Source organism: Malania oleifera, chromosome 8 (genome assembly GCF_029873635.1).
Source record: "Malania oleifera isolate guangnan ecotype guangnan chromosome 8, ASM2987363v1, whole genome shotgun sequence".
Classification (NCBI taxonomy): Eukaryota; Viridiplantae; Streptophyta; class Magnoliopsida; order Santalales; family Ximeniaceae; genus Malania; species Malania oleifera.
This window is the reverse complement of record NC_080424.1, coordinates 65925515-65945400: the sequence shown is the minus strand read 5'-3', so window position 1 is coordinate 65945400 and position 19886 is coordinate 65925515. Positions and strand designations below refer to the sequence as shown.

The following is a 19886-nucleotide window of genomic DNA, read 5'->3' as shown; positions in this document are numbered from 1 at the left end:
TCATTGGTTCGGTCGACCAGACCGCTGGGATTTCTCCCGATGACCCTCCGGTCGACCAGGTAGTTGTAGTACAAAAGTGGTCGGTCGACCAGATGGTCAAACTTTTGACCCAAGGAGGTTTCGGTCGACCAGGGCTTTTTGAACTACCTGGTTCGGTCGACCAGGTGGTCAAAAAGTTGACCAAAAAGGGTTTCAGTCGACCGAGGCTTTTTAAACTATTCTAGCTCAGTCGACGAGGGCCTTGGTTTCGGTCGACCAGCCCAAAATGAATTGAATGTGCTGGTCGACCGAAAGTGCACCATGTGTGCATTTCGGTCCAATCTTGAAGCATATAAACCTTATTCAAGTGCCTAACAAACAAATGTGTATATGTGTGTGTCCTATGGTCACTTGGGGTCCAATTTGAAGATACTGAAAAAGTCCGATGTCGGTTGACCGAAGGAAAAATCCTAAGGTCTTTCTAAGGTCCTTTCTCATCCATGATTTGTTTGAACTTGCGTAGTAAATCATACATGTGATGTATGTGAGTTTATTACAAATCAAATACCTACTTACTATTACAGACCAATTAAATATATTACAATATTGAATAAAATTTGGTCTTCGGGCTTTACTTTCTTTATGCACATCTTTATCTTAACATTCTTAGTTCCTGCACAAAAACTTAAACACTCATTAGATATAATGAGTATTTGTTATAATCAAAATCGGGCGTAACCAATAAGGTCAACATAGTGCCTGATAGGTACGAGTTTTTGTAACCGGGTTGTCGTGATGGATTTTGTAGATGCTTGTAGTATGTATGGTATTCATAGGGATGTATATCCTTGTATGGTATAGACTCTGGTATAGTACAGCTTATGTATAGAAAGACCGTATTTCGCTGCGTATTTTGATGAGTATGGACGTTTGTATGTATGTATGTATATAGGGCATCTGTTCACTGTACGGAGTCAGACCCTCTTTTTATGTTGTATCATGTATGTTTTAATTGATACAGAGACATGCTAGGTTACTAAACTCACCCCCAGGTTCCATATCCGGGATCGAGGCGTGACATATAAAACTGTACAAAGGTCATCCTCTTATTGGTGAAGGAGGCAAGCTAAATCATTAATGACATTAATACTAAGTACACAAATCATATTCCAATTACACAAATCATTGAGAGGATCGGTCCATCAACTTGGGAGATATGCAACAAAAGGAGAACTCATGTTTTTTAAATGGAAAAAATGCAAAAGGGTGGGTACTTTATAGGGATATATCCGCAATTTTATTGGAAACCTCTCCACTTTTCCTTCCTCCGTAGTCCCTAAGCCCTTTAACTTGCTCCCGCAAAAGCCAAAAGGGCAAAAAATAACTACAAAAAGGAAGAGGAGGGTCGTGCGTACTGCGTACGTGGACAACTGGGGTGAGAATCTGCGCGGCAGGGGGGACCAATTCGCACACGGCGCACGCCAGCCTCACACAAGCATGAACGGTCTCGCCTCCTTCTCTTTATTAACCGCCTCCGTCCACACTCCCCTTACCTACCTCAACTCACAACCCCAGCGGCGCCTCTCCCCTCTCCCAGTCTCCTCTCTCTCCGGTAATCTCTTCTCTCTCTCTTCCGTAATCTATTCTCTGTCTGGAATTGTTGCTTAACTGTGGTCCTGGATCTTGGTGTAAATGTACTTCCGGATGGCGACGAAGATGGATATTTTCTGCTTCTATCGGTTTTATGTTGTTTTCGCGATTGGAATGTGTTGGTGGTGTGGGAATTTCATTGAATTCTTGGTAATGATTGTTGGAGTTTCTTTGCTATGGTTGGTTAGAGCTATTTCTGAGCGGAAAATTCCATCATTTCTAGTTTGTGTTCTTTGAATGTGACGGGAAGTGCAGTTTTCATACCCCTGTAAATGACATTGAATTTTATAATTCAGTTGCTCATCTCATTTGAACGTTGCATTTTTATATGTTGAACGGAGAAGCACCTGTTCTTCTCGCTATTTGCCATTGCATAAATATGATCGTATTAAAAAAAAATGAAAATTCTTGATTTAAGACATGAATTATTTTAAAAACAATCTGAATGTTCTTTTAATGTTGTGGCTCTTGATCTAGTTGCTCATCTTAATTTTTATTTTCCCCGATTGAAGATTTTTCTATTAAGCTTGTTTGTACGTAATATCTCTTATGGTCAGATTGCAATAAGGTAACTAAATAAGTTAAGGGCTATTAAAGTAAATAACTCAAATAAGGCCTTTATGAGAAGAGAGATGAAGACGAGATTCATGTTTCTATTGTTTGGATTATGATTTCTAGAACATATAATTACTTTTAATTCTCTCTCTCTTGCGTCTCTTTGGTCAACAGATTTTGTTTTAATACTCTGCAAGAGTTTTGAGTTGTATGCTAATTTCTGAAGCCTCCAAAATTGAAAATGAATTAAATTTGTTCAGATATTTACTTTGTTTCTCTTGTATTTACAGTGTCATTTCTGTCTTGAAAAGCCATGCGTTTTTGTTCTCTGACACAGAAATTGGAGCAATGGCTGCTGCTTATTACTATGTTTCTTCTTGATTTATTGCTTTTTTTTTATTCACTTATGCTGCCCTACTGATTGTTCTTCATAATCTATACTTTTTTTGGCATTTGTTCGCAGATATGGATGTGAATGCTGTTCAAAGTCTGTACCCTTTGCACCGCTGTAAAACTCTTCATTTGGTTTGTTCTCTTTTGCTTTTTTGTTTTTTTTCCCTTTTTTCATATATATATATACTTTCAATTTTATACTATTGTTGAAGGATCTAGTGGCTTGTGGATTTGAAGCTGACTGATTTTTTGGTTCCAAGTCCTTTTCGTTACCTTTCTATATGTGCTTTAAAGGCATCTAGGTCTTATTGAGTTATATATGTATGTGTAGGTGAGGCATGCACAAGGAATCCACAATGTCGAAGGAGAAAAGGACCATAAAGCATATTTATCTCCTGAACTTTTTGATGCTCATCTTTCTCCTCTTGGATGGCAGCAGGTAATTGCCATTTAAATCTGGTCTTACTGTCAGTGTGTCCCTCTTTGGATGTTGTGTCGTATTTTCATTTAACTCATTTATTTTGCTTTTCATAATGATTCTCTGTTAGGCCAAGTAATTTTCTCCCTTTCAGTGTTGCTTCATTAAGATTTTGGTCAAAATTTTGATTTTATATTTATGGGATTTTTCTATATAATTTTAAGGTTTTCTAATAAGGAAGAACATTTCATCTATACTTTGCATAAGACTTTTCCATTGCATTTCTTATCTACTATGGGTAGCCACATTCAAATGCATGTGTGTAGGTAACATTCTAAAATATCTTAAATAGATTGGAGAAAGACTTGTGTAGCGGGGTGAATATTTACCATCTTGCTCTCCTTGAATTTCTATTTCTAAAGACAATATAATTTAGGAGAGGGGTATTCACTCGAATTTCATATGAACAACATCGTAGGAGAGAGAAAAGGGTAAGATCAAATGCCCTTCCCTCTATGTGTAGTATAGATTATAGTCTATTTTTGAACTGATGATAATTAATCCTTTAGAATCATTTGTGGCTTTGTAACAGGTTGATAATTTACGCAAGCATGTTCATGCATGTGGGCTTTCAAAGAGGATTGAATTAGTCATCACATCGCCTTTATTAAGGTATTAGCTTCATAGAATATCTAAGATTTATGTTTCCGTTTTCATTATCATTTTGAGGACCAAAAATCTATATTTTCTTCCAGGTCTAGTTAGCCCAAGAGTTTGTGTTTAACTTGCATATCTCAAGCTTATTGTTTGTATTTCAGCAAGTAATTATTCAATCCTTGCACTATTTATTAGCATGTTTTCCAAAAATCTATATTGTCTTTCAGGTTTAGTTAGCCCAACAGTTTGTGATTAACTTGCATATCTCAAGCTTATTGTTTGTATTTGAGCAAGTAATTATTCAATCCTTGCACTATTTATTAGCATGTTTTAAGGATGTAAAGTTATTACAATGATTCTTCTAGTAAACTCATACAGCTAGGTTAATTTAGTCTTGGTTTTGATGGAAGAAATTGTTTATGTAGTGTCATATTAGTGGAGCAAGGCCATTGATGACAGTCCAGTAGAAAATTTTGCAAGCTGACAGAACATTGGGGTTGATTTCCTGTCATTTATCAGTTTTGTAAATTATTGGTTTAAAGAAATTAATATCATTTTGATAAGATGGACTCAAGAATAGTTTGATTTGTAAGAGATGTGTGTGTTTGTGTATACATATTTCTAATACTATAAAAGGGATTCCCCCTTTGTTGTCTTTTTTTTTTAAAACACCAAATTAATCCTTATGACTGCCCATAATTATTCTAAAATACGCATTTAACTGCTCATAAGTATCCCAAAATACCCTTATAATTATGTCAAATATATCTATATAATTATTCATAATTATCTCAAAACATCCCTATAACTATTTACAATTATCCCAAAACACCCTTACTCTTTAATTTTTTGTTATTTTCTTTATAATTTTTTAAAAAATTTTAAAAATAGAGAACTGTGGAGCATGCAAGTAGTGTGTGGCCATGGCTAGTATATATTATATATACTATTAGAGAGCCTGTGCTATGCAGGAGATATATTTTTATAAATAAAGCACAAGTAAAATTATCAAACAATAGGAGACCAATATTTTTTTATCATATTCCCACCAATATTGACATGTAAAAAGGAAAAAAAATTTTGATGCTACCAAAATTATGGCAGCTTCTCTTCTGTTTTGTAAACATTCCACATTGCTCAACCTATGAAAATCTAAACAAATATCTGTTTAAACAAACAATAATTTTCCATTCACATATCCAATGGATCCAAATTCAAGGCTTGGTTATTATCTATGACATATGTATCCTAATTCCCTATTGTATCAATTTCTATATAGAAGGAATGATTTATAATTCTTAAACTAACAGCCAATTAAATTTTTAATATTTTGTTTTTTATTTATACTCTATACTTTTTGTACAACATAAAACGATGAAAGCATGAGGAGGCTCCAAAATATCAATCCTAAATTCTGATATTTAAAAAAAAATTTAAACTAAATACTCATTGGAAATTTTATTTTAATTTTTTATATTTTTCCATTTCATTGGTCAACTATAAGTCAGCTGTATTGTTGAAAAGTTAAAAGAAATTTAAAATTTTTAATTTCCTTATTTCACCACCTCTCCCAAATTTCTATATTTTTAAATTTTCTTATACCTTTGGTCAACTATTCAGCTATATTTTGAAAAAAAATTAAGAAAAATTCAAATTTTCGTTTCCTTATTTCACAACCTCTCAATTTCTATATATATATATATATATATATATATATATATATATATATATTTATTTATTTATTTATTTTCTTATAACATTGGTCATCTTTTTATGTTTTTAAATTTTAAAATAAATTTTCATTGATTAACATTTTTTTCCTAAATGGGTGTGGCCAGATATTATTCACATATTATACATGGGCTCCTTTTAAATTATATAGTATACACTAATAGTATTTAACTTTTATATATGCTGGACAGAAAATTGTTGTTAGGTTTCATAGCATTTACAACATTTGTAAAGAGTTAAAAGCATTCAAGTATCGATTATGTAAAAGCTCTATACTTTTGTTAATCATTTTTTCTCTTTGCATATAATATGTGAATTTTTTATATTCATTTAGTTAATTTTTTGTCAATGAATAACCCAGTTGTTATTAATTTTTCAAAATGAATATACTTCTTAACAATTTTTGTAAATATTTTTATAAAAAATATGTTAATGATATCCAGCCAATCCCATTGAAGAAAAAAAACGTTAATTAATGGAAAATTATTTTAAAATTTAAAATATACAAAATTGACCAATGGTATAAGGAAATTTAAAAATATAGAAATGGAGAGAGGTGAAATAAGGAAATTAAAATTTCAAATTGTTATTAATTTTTTTAAAATACAGCTTTATTATAGTTAACCAATGATATAAGGAAATAAAATATATAGAAATTCAGGAGAGGTGATGAAATAAGGAAATTAAAATTTTCAAATTGTCATTAATTTTTTTAAAAAATATGGCTTAATTATAGTTGACCAGTGAAATTGAAGAGTATAAAAAAAATTAGGCAATGAGTATTTAGTTTTGAATTTTAAAAATTTAAAAATCTCAGAATTTAGGATTGGCATTTTGGAGCCTCATGCTTCCATCATTTTTGTATTGTATGTATATATATATTGGCTACATTAAAGGTCCAGAATAAACATCCTAGCAAACACAAACTGGTAGAACTGTACAATCATGTCCAATCATGGTACATTTTTGTCCTAAAACACTAAATTGATTGATCCAAAATTTTAATTCAATATTTTCCATATGACTTGTGATGTAGGATGGGAAGGGGGTATTTGGATGGATCACTTTAACCCAATTTGGGACCAAATTCAAAGAATAGTTTCAAGGGATTGTTGGTCCTTAGCCCAATTGTGTTTAGTTAATTATTTGTATATTATGTGTGTTTGGTTTGTTTGTGGTAGGCTTTTGTATATTTTGAGGTTTGTTCGTAATATATGTATCTCTTAGGGGTTTATTCATAATTTCGTGTATCTTTAAGGGTTTGTGTAACACTTGTAATTCAGGCTTTCTTATAAACAGGGCCTTGAAAGCCATGTAAGAGTTAGTTAGTTGTTGAATTTGAAATTGAACATGTGCGAGCTTTAGGGGTGGGCCAAAAGAATCAAAAAATTGAACCAAATTGCAAAACTGAACCAAATCAAACCAAAAAGTTGGTTAACCATTTCTTCAGTTTTTTTTTTTTTTTTTTTTTCCGGTTCAGAATTTTGAATATTTTCACTGATCGGTTCGGTTTCGGTTTGGCCAACTCAATAACCATGGTAACTGAACTGAACCAAACCGTTACTTTAAAAATGCATAAAAATACCTATTATATATAATATTATATACAATTTTAATAATTTAAATAAAAAACAATTGAAAGCTCTAAGATTGATGCTTAAATTTTAATAATGAATGTATTAAAATTTACAAGTTTCTATGGAAGAAAAAATATTGATTTATAGTGCATTAAAATTTTAAACGGTTCAGTTTGGTTAAACATATATTGGTCTAAAAACTACTTAACTGAAATTTGGTTAACCGTTTGAAATGGTTGGGTTTCGGTTTGCATTTCTAACAAACTGAAACTTCGGTTTGGTTAAAGGCTCTGAGGGTATGGTTCGGTTAACCAAACCATGCCCCACCCTAGTGAGTTCTTCCCCCACCTGTATATTCTTCTTCATCCTCTCATCGTCTCACTTTTATGTATTTTGAGGTTTGTGTGTAATATATGTATCTCCTTAGGGATTTATTTATAATTTCATGTATCTTTAGGCGTTTGTGTAATACTTGTAATTCAGGATTTCTTAAAAATAGGGGTGTGAAAGCCATGTAAGAGTTATTTATTGTTGAATTTGAAATTGAAGTGAACATGTGTGAGTTTTTCCCCCACCTGTATATTCTTCTTCCTCCTCTCTTCTTCCTCCTCTCTTCTTCCCCTCTTCTCTCCCTATTCTCCCCTGGGCAGTACTTTGTTGCTGTTCTGTAAGAGAACTGCTGTTCCCCTTCTGTCCTCCTCTCCCAAATTCTTTCTCAGCAGTGATCCTATGTTACTGTTCTGCAAATTGTTTTCTATTAGTAATTTAATATAAGTGGAGCTCTGTCACATTGATTTGCTTTTGACCATTATTAATATACTCCATTGAAGAAAGTTTCATATAAATTTAGAAAAACTCCAACATCCTCTCTTAAATATATAAATGGCCTTGCAGAGTTTTAATATGTGTGTGTGTGTGAATCATGCAAATCATTTTTAGACTAGAATATCCTTAATTTTATCCTAAATGACATATCCATTTTTTAGTAAGTAGATTAGTAATTTTTAGTTTTATGTAATTCAAATTTACTAAAGTGAGAGAAAATCAAAGTACTTTGATTATAAATAAATTCTTTTCATGTTTCTAATATTTGCGAACTTGTTTTTTTTTTTTTTTATTTTAATAAAAAGAGTTCTCGTCAATAAAATTTTCATAGGATTACTATGAAATCTTTACTTTAGACAGAATATATGTTGCTGATTTTGTCCTAAATACTGCAATATATTTATCTTACAACTAGTCACAATTACTCCTAAATGGTGAATCTTTTTTCTGGAAGAAATAGACTAATGAATATTGCAACCTTTTAGGCTCTCATCTTTTCTTGATTTGCCCATCTGTCATCTTTACCATGTGCTTAATTTCTTCACTCCTCTCAATACTTGCAAATGATTGGAAGACCTCCTCATGCCCCTCAAACCAGATTCCAACTGGCTTGCAGATTTGTGTCATATTCCTGAGCGCTCCACCTTGATACTTGATCCTACTCTCAATTGCTATCAGCCAAGTTTCTGATCCAGCTTATCTCTAATGGATTACAACTGTAGAGTCTATCTGACCCTTTCAGTCCTCCATTAGACAGATAGACAGAATTACAGCTAGGTCTAGGCCTATGCATCCTCCTAAATATTCTGTGTAGCTCTTGATAAAAGCTCCCTGCTTCTTAACTCTTCTGCTGTGTTTGAACCTGTATCTGAACCTCTGTCATTAGTGAGCACTTTCTGTCCCCTCTGCTTTACAGCTCCCTTAAAAAACCCAACAAAATGGAAGAGAAGATGAAAGGAGACTCAGCACTCTACAATCTCTTTAAGCTCAGTCCTAGAATGGCAGTGGGCCCTGTTAGCCTGAAGGCCACTCCTTCATGGACAGCATTTGCATCTGCCAGCGCTTTGGCAAAAGATGGCCCAGCCATCAGCTGAATCTTCCCTGGTAATATCTTTCCCTTTACTCCTCTCAGGCCGACTTTGCATTTATTTTCTTTAAGCCGATCCAATACTCTCAAGTTTGAATTGATAAGCTAGAGACAGAATTGTTAGAGCCAATGTTCCTTTTAGAAGGCCAGCTTGAGTTTCTGTGCTATCTGTTTCTGATGGAAATCCTGCCCCACCTTTCCTGTTTCCTCTTTCCCTAGCATGCTCCCCTCCGGCCTCCAGAACAATGAAACCACATGATTTCCTTCCCAGCTCCCTCCCTTGCTTCAAGCTGAGAGCTATGGCATTGTCTCCAGCAGCCCAGCAATAAGGAATTTTGTAATTCCAGTTTCTCCAGCAACCTTCGCCTCCATGGCTCTGCTGGGATAGTTGTGCTGCCAAACCAGATTTAAAGTCTGATTATCTGATCTATTGCATGTTGCTTCATCTTACTCCACAAATCTGCCACTAAGCTGTCCTATGCTTCCAAAACATTCCTTCCTCCCAATGTTACACATAGGACTGGACAGTCAGATCCAAATTTAATTGGGTTTAAGCCCTCTGTAAATCTCTGCCACTGGGTGCCATGAGTAGGGCAAAGCTTCTGGCGCCCTTTGAACCACCTTGTCTATCTCCTTGTTTGAATCACAAGAAGAAGAGTGCACCATTCACATTAAACACCTTTGTCCCTTCCAAATGCCACAGTTTTTTTCTGCTCATTGCTGCATCCACTTTGCTGCACACTAGCCCATCACCTGTGAAACTTTCAACTAATATCTTTCTTAATTCTTCCACAGCAGAGTTTCACATCTTAATTTCCACAGAAATCAACCTCTTGGTACTTGAGCAAAATTCAAAATTGAAGGCTTGTTGAATCCCTCAACCCACCCACCCCCCCTAAAAAAAGGGCGGAAACACACACACACACATGCTCTTTTTGTTTCCTTGAAAATTTTAGCAAAAGCTTCCAACCTTCATCCTCAGGGCACAAAGGCTTGGACATCTTCATTGCTCCTCTCTATTTATCATTGTCAGATCTGATATGGAACAAATGTCAGCCACCCACAGAGCTTGATGTTTCAAACCCCAAATGTATTCACTCTTCCCCTACATCTTTCAATGATTCAGATCTCCAACCTCATTTGAAAAACCCAAATGTCTTATTTTCAAATTGGAGGAACCTTCCCATCAAACCAGCGAGGAACCGAAGCCTGTTCCTTTTTCTTTTTTCTTTTTTTTTAATCTTGTGCTCCCTCTCGTTGATAGCATCTTTATTTATTTATTTATTTCTTATAGATTAAGGGTGACCAGCACCCATACTGTAGACTCGAAACAACCCAAAACCAAACCGATTTTTATTTTTAACTAGTAAAAATGAAACCCCATCCCACTGATCACTGACCACCAGGCCATGTTGGTGTTATGCTCCTATAGGTTATGATCTCTTTATGTTTGGATTGTAGGACTATACAAACAGCAGTTGGAGTTTTTGGTGGTGAAGGCTACACAGATGGGATAGATGTACCACCACTAATGGTGGCAAATGCAGGAAACAGTGGTCATTCTGCAATTTCAAGTCTAAACTGCCCACCATTTACAGCAGTAGAGCTCTGTCGAGAACGTTTTGTATGTCTTTTGGCATCTAATATGTCTACCAAAATCCTGTGCAAATATATGATTTTTTTTGTTGAACTTTCATTTCATTCCTTCTAAATATTCTTGTATTGGTAGAATATCCTCTTGGCTTAATTAGAAATGCTTCATTATTATTATTATTTTGTTTCATTTGTCTATATGCTTTTTTATATATGCCTCTGCTATTCATGTATATCAGTGATATGCTTTGCTTCATGCATGCATGAAAGCATTGGTAGACATTGTGGCTAGATTTGCATTTTTGTTTTTTTGAAACATCTCCATACCAAAATTTATAAATCTCTTTCTATTTGAGGTTAATCTTCACTTCTTTACTCGTTGAAAATTCTTGGAAATATTTGAATATTGTAATGATTTTCTAACCCGGAAAGATTTGAATATTGAATAGTTATTTTTTCTTAGTCATAGTAACATAACATGTAATAAAAAAATTAAGAATATGCCACCGTACATTGGCAGCGATTGTCTATACTAAATATCATTATCATAGTGGTGATATTATTGGTGGTATATGTTTTTTATGTAAATTTATGCAGTATACTGCCTTGCTTGTTACGAAAGCCTGATTTATTCTTGTCATGCTAAAGTTAAAAGTGGATTTTTGAAACTAATTTTTGTTTCATCGTTGTGATGTCTTCTGTCTGGGTTTCTTTACCCTTCGATTTCGGCACTGTATTGACATTATTATTTTCGCTACTTAGATGCTTCTGTTCCATCTCTCCGCTTCTATATTTGTTGTTTCAATAATTTCCCTTTTGTTTGGTTGTTTGGAGGGCACACTGGCTATGAACATCTTGATATTTTTTATATCTATGGTAGAAACTATATTGATTAGTATAAAACTGCTGAGTTATTTTCTTTCTTTTTTTATCTTTTGGGCAGTCTGCTTATGTTTTAATTTGTATTGATATTAAAATCCTGAGAACAGTTTGTGTATATTTCTTGGTGCATGGATGACCATTCCTCATGGATTTGTTATGAATAAACTGTAATTTCTTTTTTAATTTTTTTTCCTCGTCTCTCGCATCTTTCCATGGTCCAAATGCTTGTATACCTTCTTTATGATAACTGCCAGTGATTTGTATTCCTGGGATCTCCATTTTTGTAGAAATGTTAATGATCAGTAGGCTGAAGAACTTTGAGCGTTGCTTTTTTTTTTTTTCTTTAATTGGTGCCTAGTTGCCTTTCTATTATAGGAGCGATATCAAGAGTTGGGTTTCGCATGCCAGGAAATTTTCTTGTAAATCCTTTTTTAGATAATTTGATTTTCTTTTCCCGTTCTTTTCTCCCTTCATCATAGTATTTTTGGAATGCAAAAATTGCCTCTAAAATTCAGGCATTTTTATTTGGTTGATAGTTTAATAGAGTTAAAATCAACAATCTGCTGCAGAATAGGAGACCCTATGAGGCCTTATCCCTAATACGTGTGCTTTTTGTTGCGAGAGTTCCAAGGCAGTTATCTTTGTTTTTTTGTATTGTTCGATTTCTTGGGGTTATGGTCTTGATTGTTTTGGAGATAATTCTTAAGTTAGTTGAAGAAAATGCCTTCGATAGTGTGAATTGGTCGAAAAAGATCCATATGGCCGACCACACTTAGTGAGACTTAAGGCTTAGTATTGTTGTTGTTGTTGCATTGTTTGGTCTGTTTGTAGAGACAGTTGGGCTTATCCAAAACCAGTGGAAGGTTTTTTGCTTTAAGAGGATTTGAAAGGAATAAGGATGCTAGTAGATTGTGAGAATTGCAGTTCTCTTGTTGTTGGGGGATTTTTTTGGAAACGAATGCGTCTATTTTTCATGGAAAGGGTTCTTCCTCATCATTGATGTAGGATAGAATTCAGTTTTGGCTTCTCTTTTAGGTTTATAGTTTTTTTCAGCTGGTGTTTTAACGGAATTTGCTTTTCTGATTTCCAGCGTGATTGCCTAGCTATTTTGATGTTATTTTTTTTTTTTTTTTTGGCAGATTTCATGACCTTTGGTTTGTATATTCTTTTCTCTCAATTAAATTTCTTTTCTTATCAACAAAATATTGTAACTCTTGCCATTATGTTATTGTCTCGTATGACTTTCTAAAACTTTCATGGATAAGTTCCAATATTATTGTGTGTTTTTTTTATATAGCATGGATGTTTTCAAAGATACATTTTCAAGCCATCACTAACATATATACTAATATCAACTGTTATAATATTTTATTTTTTTTATATTACTGCAAAACCAGCTCCAACTCCACCTGTGATACACTTAATATCCTAATTTTTTCACACACAACCAGTCCCAAGCCTGGGTAAAGGAGGAGGGTTGCGTTAGGTAGCTGATAGCCAGCGTAAAATTTGTCAGATCACTATGATATGAATCCTTACCGAATATTTTTTGGGGTTTCCCCTATGAGTGACGCATTGTACTTGTACCACCCAGGTGTAGCGAAAAGTGAGCAAGGGTGGGCTAGATCGTCGTCCCGAAGTGACCCGTCGTGTCAGCGCCCAGGTACGTTGTCAAGTATGCGAGTGTTCCTGCATCATTTTGGACGTGGGCAGGTAAAGACGTTAGTTCGTGAAACTAGGATTAGATTAGCAACTTGGAATATAGGGACACTTATGGGTAAATGCATGGAAATTGTGGATACAATGATTAGAAGAAGAATTAATATAATTTTCCTTAAAGAAACTAAGTGGGTGGGGGAGAAACGTAGAGAAATTGATAAATCAGGATTTAAACTATGGTACAGTGGAAAAGAAAAACATAAGAATGAAGTAGGAATTATTATAGACAAAAACTTAAAAAATAGCGTTGTTGATGTAAAAAGAGTAGGGGATAGAATTATAAAAATTAAGATGGTATTAGGACAAGAGATAATAAATATCAATAGTTCTTATGCTCCTCAAGTCGGCTTAGTAGAAAATCTTAAGAGACAATTTTGGGAAGATATGGATAGTTTTATACAAGGCATACCAGGGACTGAGAAAATATTTATAGGAGGAAATCTGAATGGACACATTGGAAGGGATAATGAAAATTATGAGAAGATACATAGAGGATATGGATATGGAGACAAAAATGAGCCTGGGGGGATGATCTTAGACTTCACTATGTTATATGATTTTAGTATAATGGATACTTGCTTTAAGAAGAGAGAAGAACAATTGATAACCTTTAAAAGTGGACAAAATAGAAGATTGTTTATCATGTCAGGGACTGAGAAAATATTTATAGGAGGAGATCTGAATGGACACATTGGAAGGGATAATGAAAATTATGAAAGGATACATAGAGAATATGGATATGGAGACAAAAATGAGCCTGGGGAGATGATCTTAGACTTCGCTATGTTATATGATTTTAGTATAATGGATACTTGCTTTAAGAAGAGAGAAGAACACTTGATAACCTTTAAAAGTGGACAAAATAGAAGATTGTTTATCATGCAAGGATTGTAAAGTTATTCCAGGTGAAAGCCTAACCACACAACATAAAGTCTTAGTGCTAGATATATGTATTAAAAAATGGAAGAAAATGATGAAATAAACCAGTGTAAGAGAACTAGGTGGTGGAACCTAAAAGGAGAAAATATAATAAAATTTAAAGATAAAATGATCAAAGATTGGGATTGGACTATAGAGGATGGGATAGATACAAATACTCTTTGGAGTAAATTAGCTAACTCTATTAAAAAGATAGCAAAAGAGATTTTAGGTGAATCAAGGGGAAAATTTTCGAATAGGAAAGAAAGTTGGTAGTGGGATAAAGATGTACAAAAAGTTATAAAGACAAAGAATTTAGTATAAAACGTGGCAAAAATGTAGAAACAGGATAACTTTGAAAAGTATAAGAAGACAAGAAAAGATGCAAAAAAAAGGCAGTTAGTGAAGCTAAATATAGATCATTTAATAGTTTGTATGATAGATTAGATACAAAAGAAGGGGAAAGAGATATATTTAAACTTGCTAAAGCTAGAGAAAGGAAGAGTAAGGACTTAGGAAATGTTAAATGTATACAAAGTGAGCATGATATTATCTTGATTAAGGACGAAAACATTAAAGAAAGATGGCGGAGTTACTTTAGTAAGTTGTTTAATGAAAACCAAATAGAAGGCTTAAACTTAGAATTGACAAATAAGGAAAAGACTAAAAATATGAGATTTATTCGCAAAATTAGAGTTAACGAAGTTAAGTTCGCAATAAAAAAATGAAAAATGGGAAAGCTATGGGACTAGCTAACATCCCAATTGAAGTTTAGAAATGTTTAGATGATAACGGAATTATATGGTTAACTAATTTATTTAATACAATTATAAAAACTAAGAAAATGTTAGATGAATGGAGGAAAAACACTTTAATACCTATATACAAAAATAAAGGAGATATTCAAAATTGTAATAACTATCGTGGAATTAAACTTATGAGTCGTGCAATGAAACTATGAGAAAGGTAATTGAACGAAGATTAAGGTTAGAAACAAAGGTCTTAGAAAATCAATTTGGTTTTATGCCTGGGAAATCTACCACAGAAGCTATATATCTTTTTAGAAGATAAATGGAAAAGTTTAAGAAAAAGAAGAGGGACTTGCATATGATATTTATTGACCTTGAGAAAGCATATGATAGGATACCTAGGGAAGTTCTATGGTGGATTTTAGAAAAAAAAAAGTGTATGTAGTAGGTATACCGATGTCATTAAGGATATGTATGATGGAGTAATGACTAGTGTAAGGACTATAAATGAAAAACTAGAGAATTTCCAATCACCATAGGTGTACATCAAGGATATGCTTCGAGTCCTTATCTTTTTCCTTTAGTGATGGACCTATTGACTAAGAGTAGAAATAAGACAAAATATATGAAATGTAATTTTAGTAATGATAGGAGGAATATTGGAGATAAAGTTAAACTTGACGATGAAAAAATAAATAGCACTTGTAGATTTCGATATCTTGGATGTATTATGCAAGTTGAAGGAGAAATTGAAGATGATGTAATGCATAGAGTTAAAGCAGGTTGGGTAAAATGGAGAAGTGCTTCAAGCGTACTCTGTGATCGTAGAATACCCTTAAAATTGAAAGGGAAGTTTCATAAGACAATTATAAGACCAGCTATGCTATATGGATTGGAATGTTGGGTGACGAAAAAACATAATATCCAAAAAGTAAAAGTTGCTAAGATGAGAATGCTCAGATGGATGAGTGGTATAACATTGAAAGATAAATTAAAAAATGAACATACGCGATAAGTTAGGCGTAACTCCTATAAAAGATAAGATAAGGGAGGGACGACTCAGATGGTATGGATACTTGCAACGTAGGTCACATAGTGCACCAGTGAAGAAAAGTAAGTTAGTTACTGTGGGGGGGCAGTAGAAGGGTAGGAGTAAACCTAAAATAACTTGGGAGGAGATAATGAGTAAGGATTTAATATTCCCAAATCTGTCAAAAGAAATGGTCCATGATTGCATAATTTGGCGGAAAAGGATTCATATAGCCGACCCCACCTAGTGGGACTTAAGGCTTGGTTTTGTTGTTGTTGTTATTATTATTACTGCAGGGCCAGCTCCAGTCATTTGTTTCTTGGCACATTCAAAATGGCACTTCTGCCTAAGATTCTGATTTTGAAATGCATTTTCCTTGCTTTCAATGAGATGTTATTATGCAAATCCTTTGCTAATGCTTCTCTGCACTTAATTCTTTGAATCTATGTGCAAGCTGTTCAAGTTGCCCAAATTTCTCTGCAATTGCTTAGAAATTGCAGGCGGCTAGGCTGTTTATATATTTTTTTATTATTTTGGGATTTCCTTATTAGCATCGACCGTGTAGGATTCATCTTTTGTGCATGCATTTGTGTGCAGAAATTATCAGTATTGAATTTCCTGCTATTGCACCCAATTTCTTGCAAGCAGAAAAATGAAGTGGACCAAAATTTTCAAAAATTTTTTGACAACTTGTGACTGGATTATCCCTCTTCTCATTTTTTTTTTTTTTTTCTGTAGGGACTTCATCCTTGTGATAAGCGAAGAAGCATTAAAGAGTATCAACCTCTTTTTCCTGCAGTTGATTTTTCATTGGCAAGTACTTTATCATGACTGATTTCTCACCTTTGGGCAAGCACTTGAATATCTTTTTTCTTGTGACGAATATTGTCAATTGCTAGCTTTACTATTAGCTTTTGATTTGAGTGTTTTTTTTTTTTTCGGAGTACAGATAGAAAGTGATGATGACAATTTGTGGGTGGCTGATATTAGAGAGAAGGATGAAGACGTTGCAGCCAGAGGAATGAAGTTTTTGAACTGGTGATTTGATATTTCCTTCTACAACTATAACAATTATAAAAATTTATGTGCCTAAAACTGAAGTTGAAGTGTAGAAATGTTGGATTGGTTTGACTGTTTTCACGTAAACTGAAAGTGTTTCCTCAGAATATTGTTAATCACAGGGGCTCATGCCTCTAGTTTCTCATGGCTTACTGTTTTCTCATGGTTTCCCTTTAAGCATGTCAAATGGTGATTAAACCCAAGATCAGAGGTGATGTGCATGAATAAGAATATTGGGTGGGTTGTATAGTTGACTACCATTGTGATTTTCTCTTTTGTAACTCATTTTTGAACACACTATCTTAATGACTCCTCTTGTTAAAGCTGCAATTGTTGGTTTTCCTTGCAGATAAAAAACTATCTTAATGACTTCTTTTATATGTTCCTAGACTATTGCTGTTGCTGCCTTCTCCCAAATGCATATATTTCTCAACTCTCTCTCTCTCTCTCTCCCCCCCCCCCCCCCCCCTCTTTTCTCTTTGAGGGGCTATGACCACTAATCCATCTCAATTTTCATGCACATTGCCTCTCCTCAAAGGTGCAGATTTTTTTATTTTTTTTGTGTTGATTCCATTCTGTAACTGCACACAGGTGCATTTGATTCAATTAAATTCTTTTTAGATGGGTTGATTTAAGTAAATTGATCGCATTTTATGGAACATCCGAATGGCCTCTAATTTCAAACACTTTCACAACCTCTGCTTTTTCATGGTAGCTGTTTTCCCTTCTTTTTTTTTTTCAATTTTTTATGGTTGTGGTTGTCTTTCCTGCAGCTGTTTACTTTATTGATAAATATTTACTCAAGAGTAAGGGCAGATGTGAGTAAATGATTTGACAATTTTTTCCCCTCAGGGCACAGGTGGTCATTGACAATTTTGTCCTCTGATACAGGTTGTGGACACGGAAAGAGAAGGAGATAGCTGTTGTTTCTCATAGTGGGTTCTTGTACAATACCCTAAGTGCGTTTGGAGACGATTGTCATCCATCAGTGAAGAGTGAAATATGCAAACAGTAGGTGTTACATTGGCTTGCTTACTTTTAATGCACAATGTGTTTCTTAATTATTTTGCAATATCAACCTATTTGGTTGGTGTTGTCAAGCTCTCTTAATACATTACATGCTACATTGCTTTTGAGCAGCCTGTTTTCACGTGAATTAAGTAATTGAGATGCTGCATAAGCAATTGGTGAACTCTCATCAGCCAATACATGCATGATTATGTGTAGTCAGCTGGAAGCAAGTGAAAAGAACAGTGACGTCCTTCCACCAATTTGCTTTTGACATGTATCAAGCTCTTGATTTCGAGCCCATGGCCCACCCCCTGATTGACGTAGTCAATATTGATACAACTATCCATCCATCCACTACAACCTTTGCATGTCCCCCAAGTGCATGCCTGCAAACACTACCTTCACATGTCCCCAAGTGCATGGTAAACACTTGAAATTAATTGAACACATTTCTGAAAAAAAAAAAAAAAAATGCGCTGGTGGAGGAAGGCAATAAAAAAAAAAAAAAATTGTGCTGGTGGAGGAAGGTGGGGAGTCCTTGGATAGCTAGTGTATGCCTCCATTGGTTGTGCAGTATCATCACCGAGCTGTTCCTCACCCTCCGTCCTTCCTGCACATGTGGTTGAACCACAACCTCATTAATTTAATTATTTTTGCTGTTGATTAATGCTCTGGCGCATTTGCTTTTGAGTACTATTATTTTCCTTACAAATTTTGTAATTGCAGCTTCATTGTGTTCTTGCTTGAATATGTTTTCACACTTCTAACCCCAACTAACCATCTATGCGAGGTTGCATAAAAATTGATGGTTTATTTATTTATTTTACTCTTTTTGGTCATTTTGTAAGGAATTGACCAATACATCCTCCTTTGTCTTTTGGAGTTGAAGGGATATGATTTCATCATCCGTCACTCTCATATACGACTGTTCATTTATGCACTGTTTCAATGTAGAATGCACTCTGCATATGCACTTCGTTTGAAGTCTTTTATTCTTGACGGATTGATCTTCTCTCGTCTTTTATGCAGCTTTGCCAATTGTGAACTACGTTCAGTGGTAATCATCGACAGAAGGTAAGTGCATCCTGCGAGACCACGAGAAATTGACTCTTTTTTATTGTTGTTTCCAACACTCGACCTTTGACTTCAACCTGCAGTATGATAGGGTCAGATTCCTCAATGACAAACTACCCTGGAAAAATTCCTCGTGGACTTGATCTGCCAAGTGATGTTGCTAGTGAGAAGCATCCAGAGAAAGGAGTGTCCAACTAAAGGACAGTGGCGGGCAAAGAGGAAACTGAATCCATCTTGCTTTTCAAAAACTATTTGCTGAGGTATTGCTCTATTAGGCAGGCAATTCCAAGATTTTTTGGTTCGATTGAAGGCCTGTAAGAGAAGTGTAGTGACCAATTCTTTCTGTATGCACTCGACATGCACTTAGTTAACCCAATTAAGCTTCTTTTAGTTGGTTTTGCAATTTGCATGTCGTGTTTGGTGTATGAACAGAGAGTAGGAAGATATTTTTTTCCTCAGAACTACCAGCAGCCTTTTATAATCACCATATTTTTCATAGTGTAAGTTTCCCCTTGAGGTTAGTTTCTTATTTTGGTGGTGGACATGAAACCCCAGACTTCACTTCTCTCCCTGAGCTTGGACCCCGGGCAGAGTTGTGGTCTTAAAAACTTGTTGGGCATGCTGCCTGCTTGATTTGGAATAGGGCTTGATGCGTTTTCATTGTGGTACCATTATAGTAATAAAAACATTTTCCTTGTGCTTGTGGCTTAATTGTTTGAATCAAACTTTGTGTGAATTTAAACAGAATGCGATGCAAATGTTAATTAAAATTTGAGGCTGGAATTCAAGTGCATGGAAGGAAGAGAAGGCAGAATGGGTTGCCTTCCTATTTTACGTTGCCTAGCCCAAGTTTGATGAGGCTTTCAATGGTTAGGATTTAGGAATATATATATAGTTGAAAGGTGATGGTGCAAGGTGGCCGACCACAGCTCAAATCCGGGCTGTTAAATTTGGAAATGGAAAAAACTTTACTGGTCTA

The 19886-nt window shown here is 34.6% G+C and overlaps 1 protein-coding gene across 1 annotated transcript; it reads left to right on the top strand.

Moving 5' to 3' along the window:
- The first annotated feature begins 1355 nt into the window (after nucleotides 1-1355).
- LOC131161904 (phosphoglycerate mutase-like protein 1) lies at nucleotides 1356-19618 on the top strand. Its single transcript, XM_058117925.1, has 10 exons — nucleotides 1356-1591; nucleotides 2648-2709; nucleotides 2909-3016; nucleotides 3588-3667; nucleotides 10334-10496; nucleotides 16502-16576; nucleotides 16713-16801; nucleotides 17714-17833; nucleotides 18863-18907; nucleotides 18991-19618. The coding sequence occupies exons 1-10, from the start codon at nucleotides 1477-1479 to the stop codon at nucleotides 19103-19105; spliced, it is 972 nt and encodes a 323-aa protein (XP_057973908.1). The 5' UTR covers nucleotides 1356-1476; the 3' UTR covers nucleotides 19106-19618.
- Nucleotides 19619-19886: the final 268 nt, after the last annotated feature.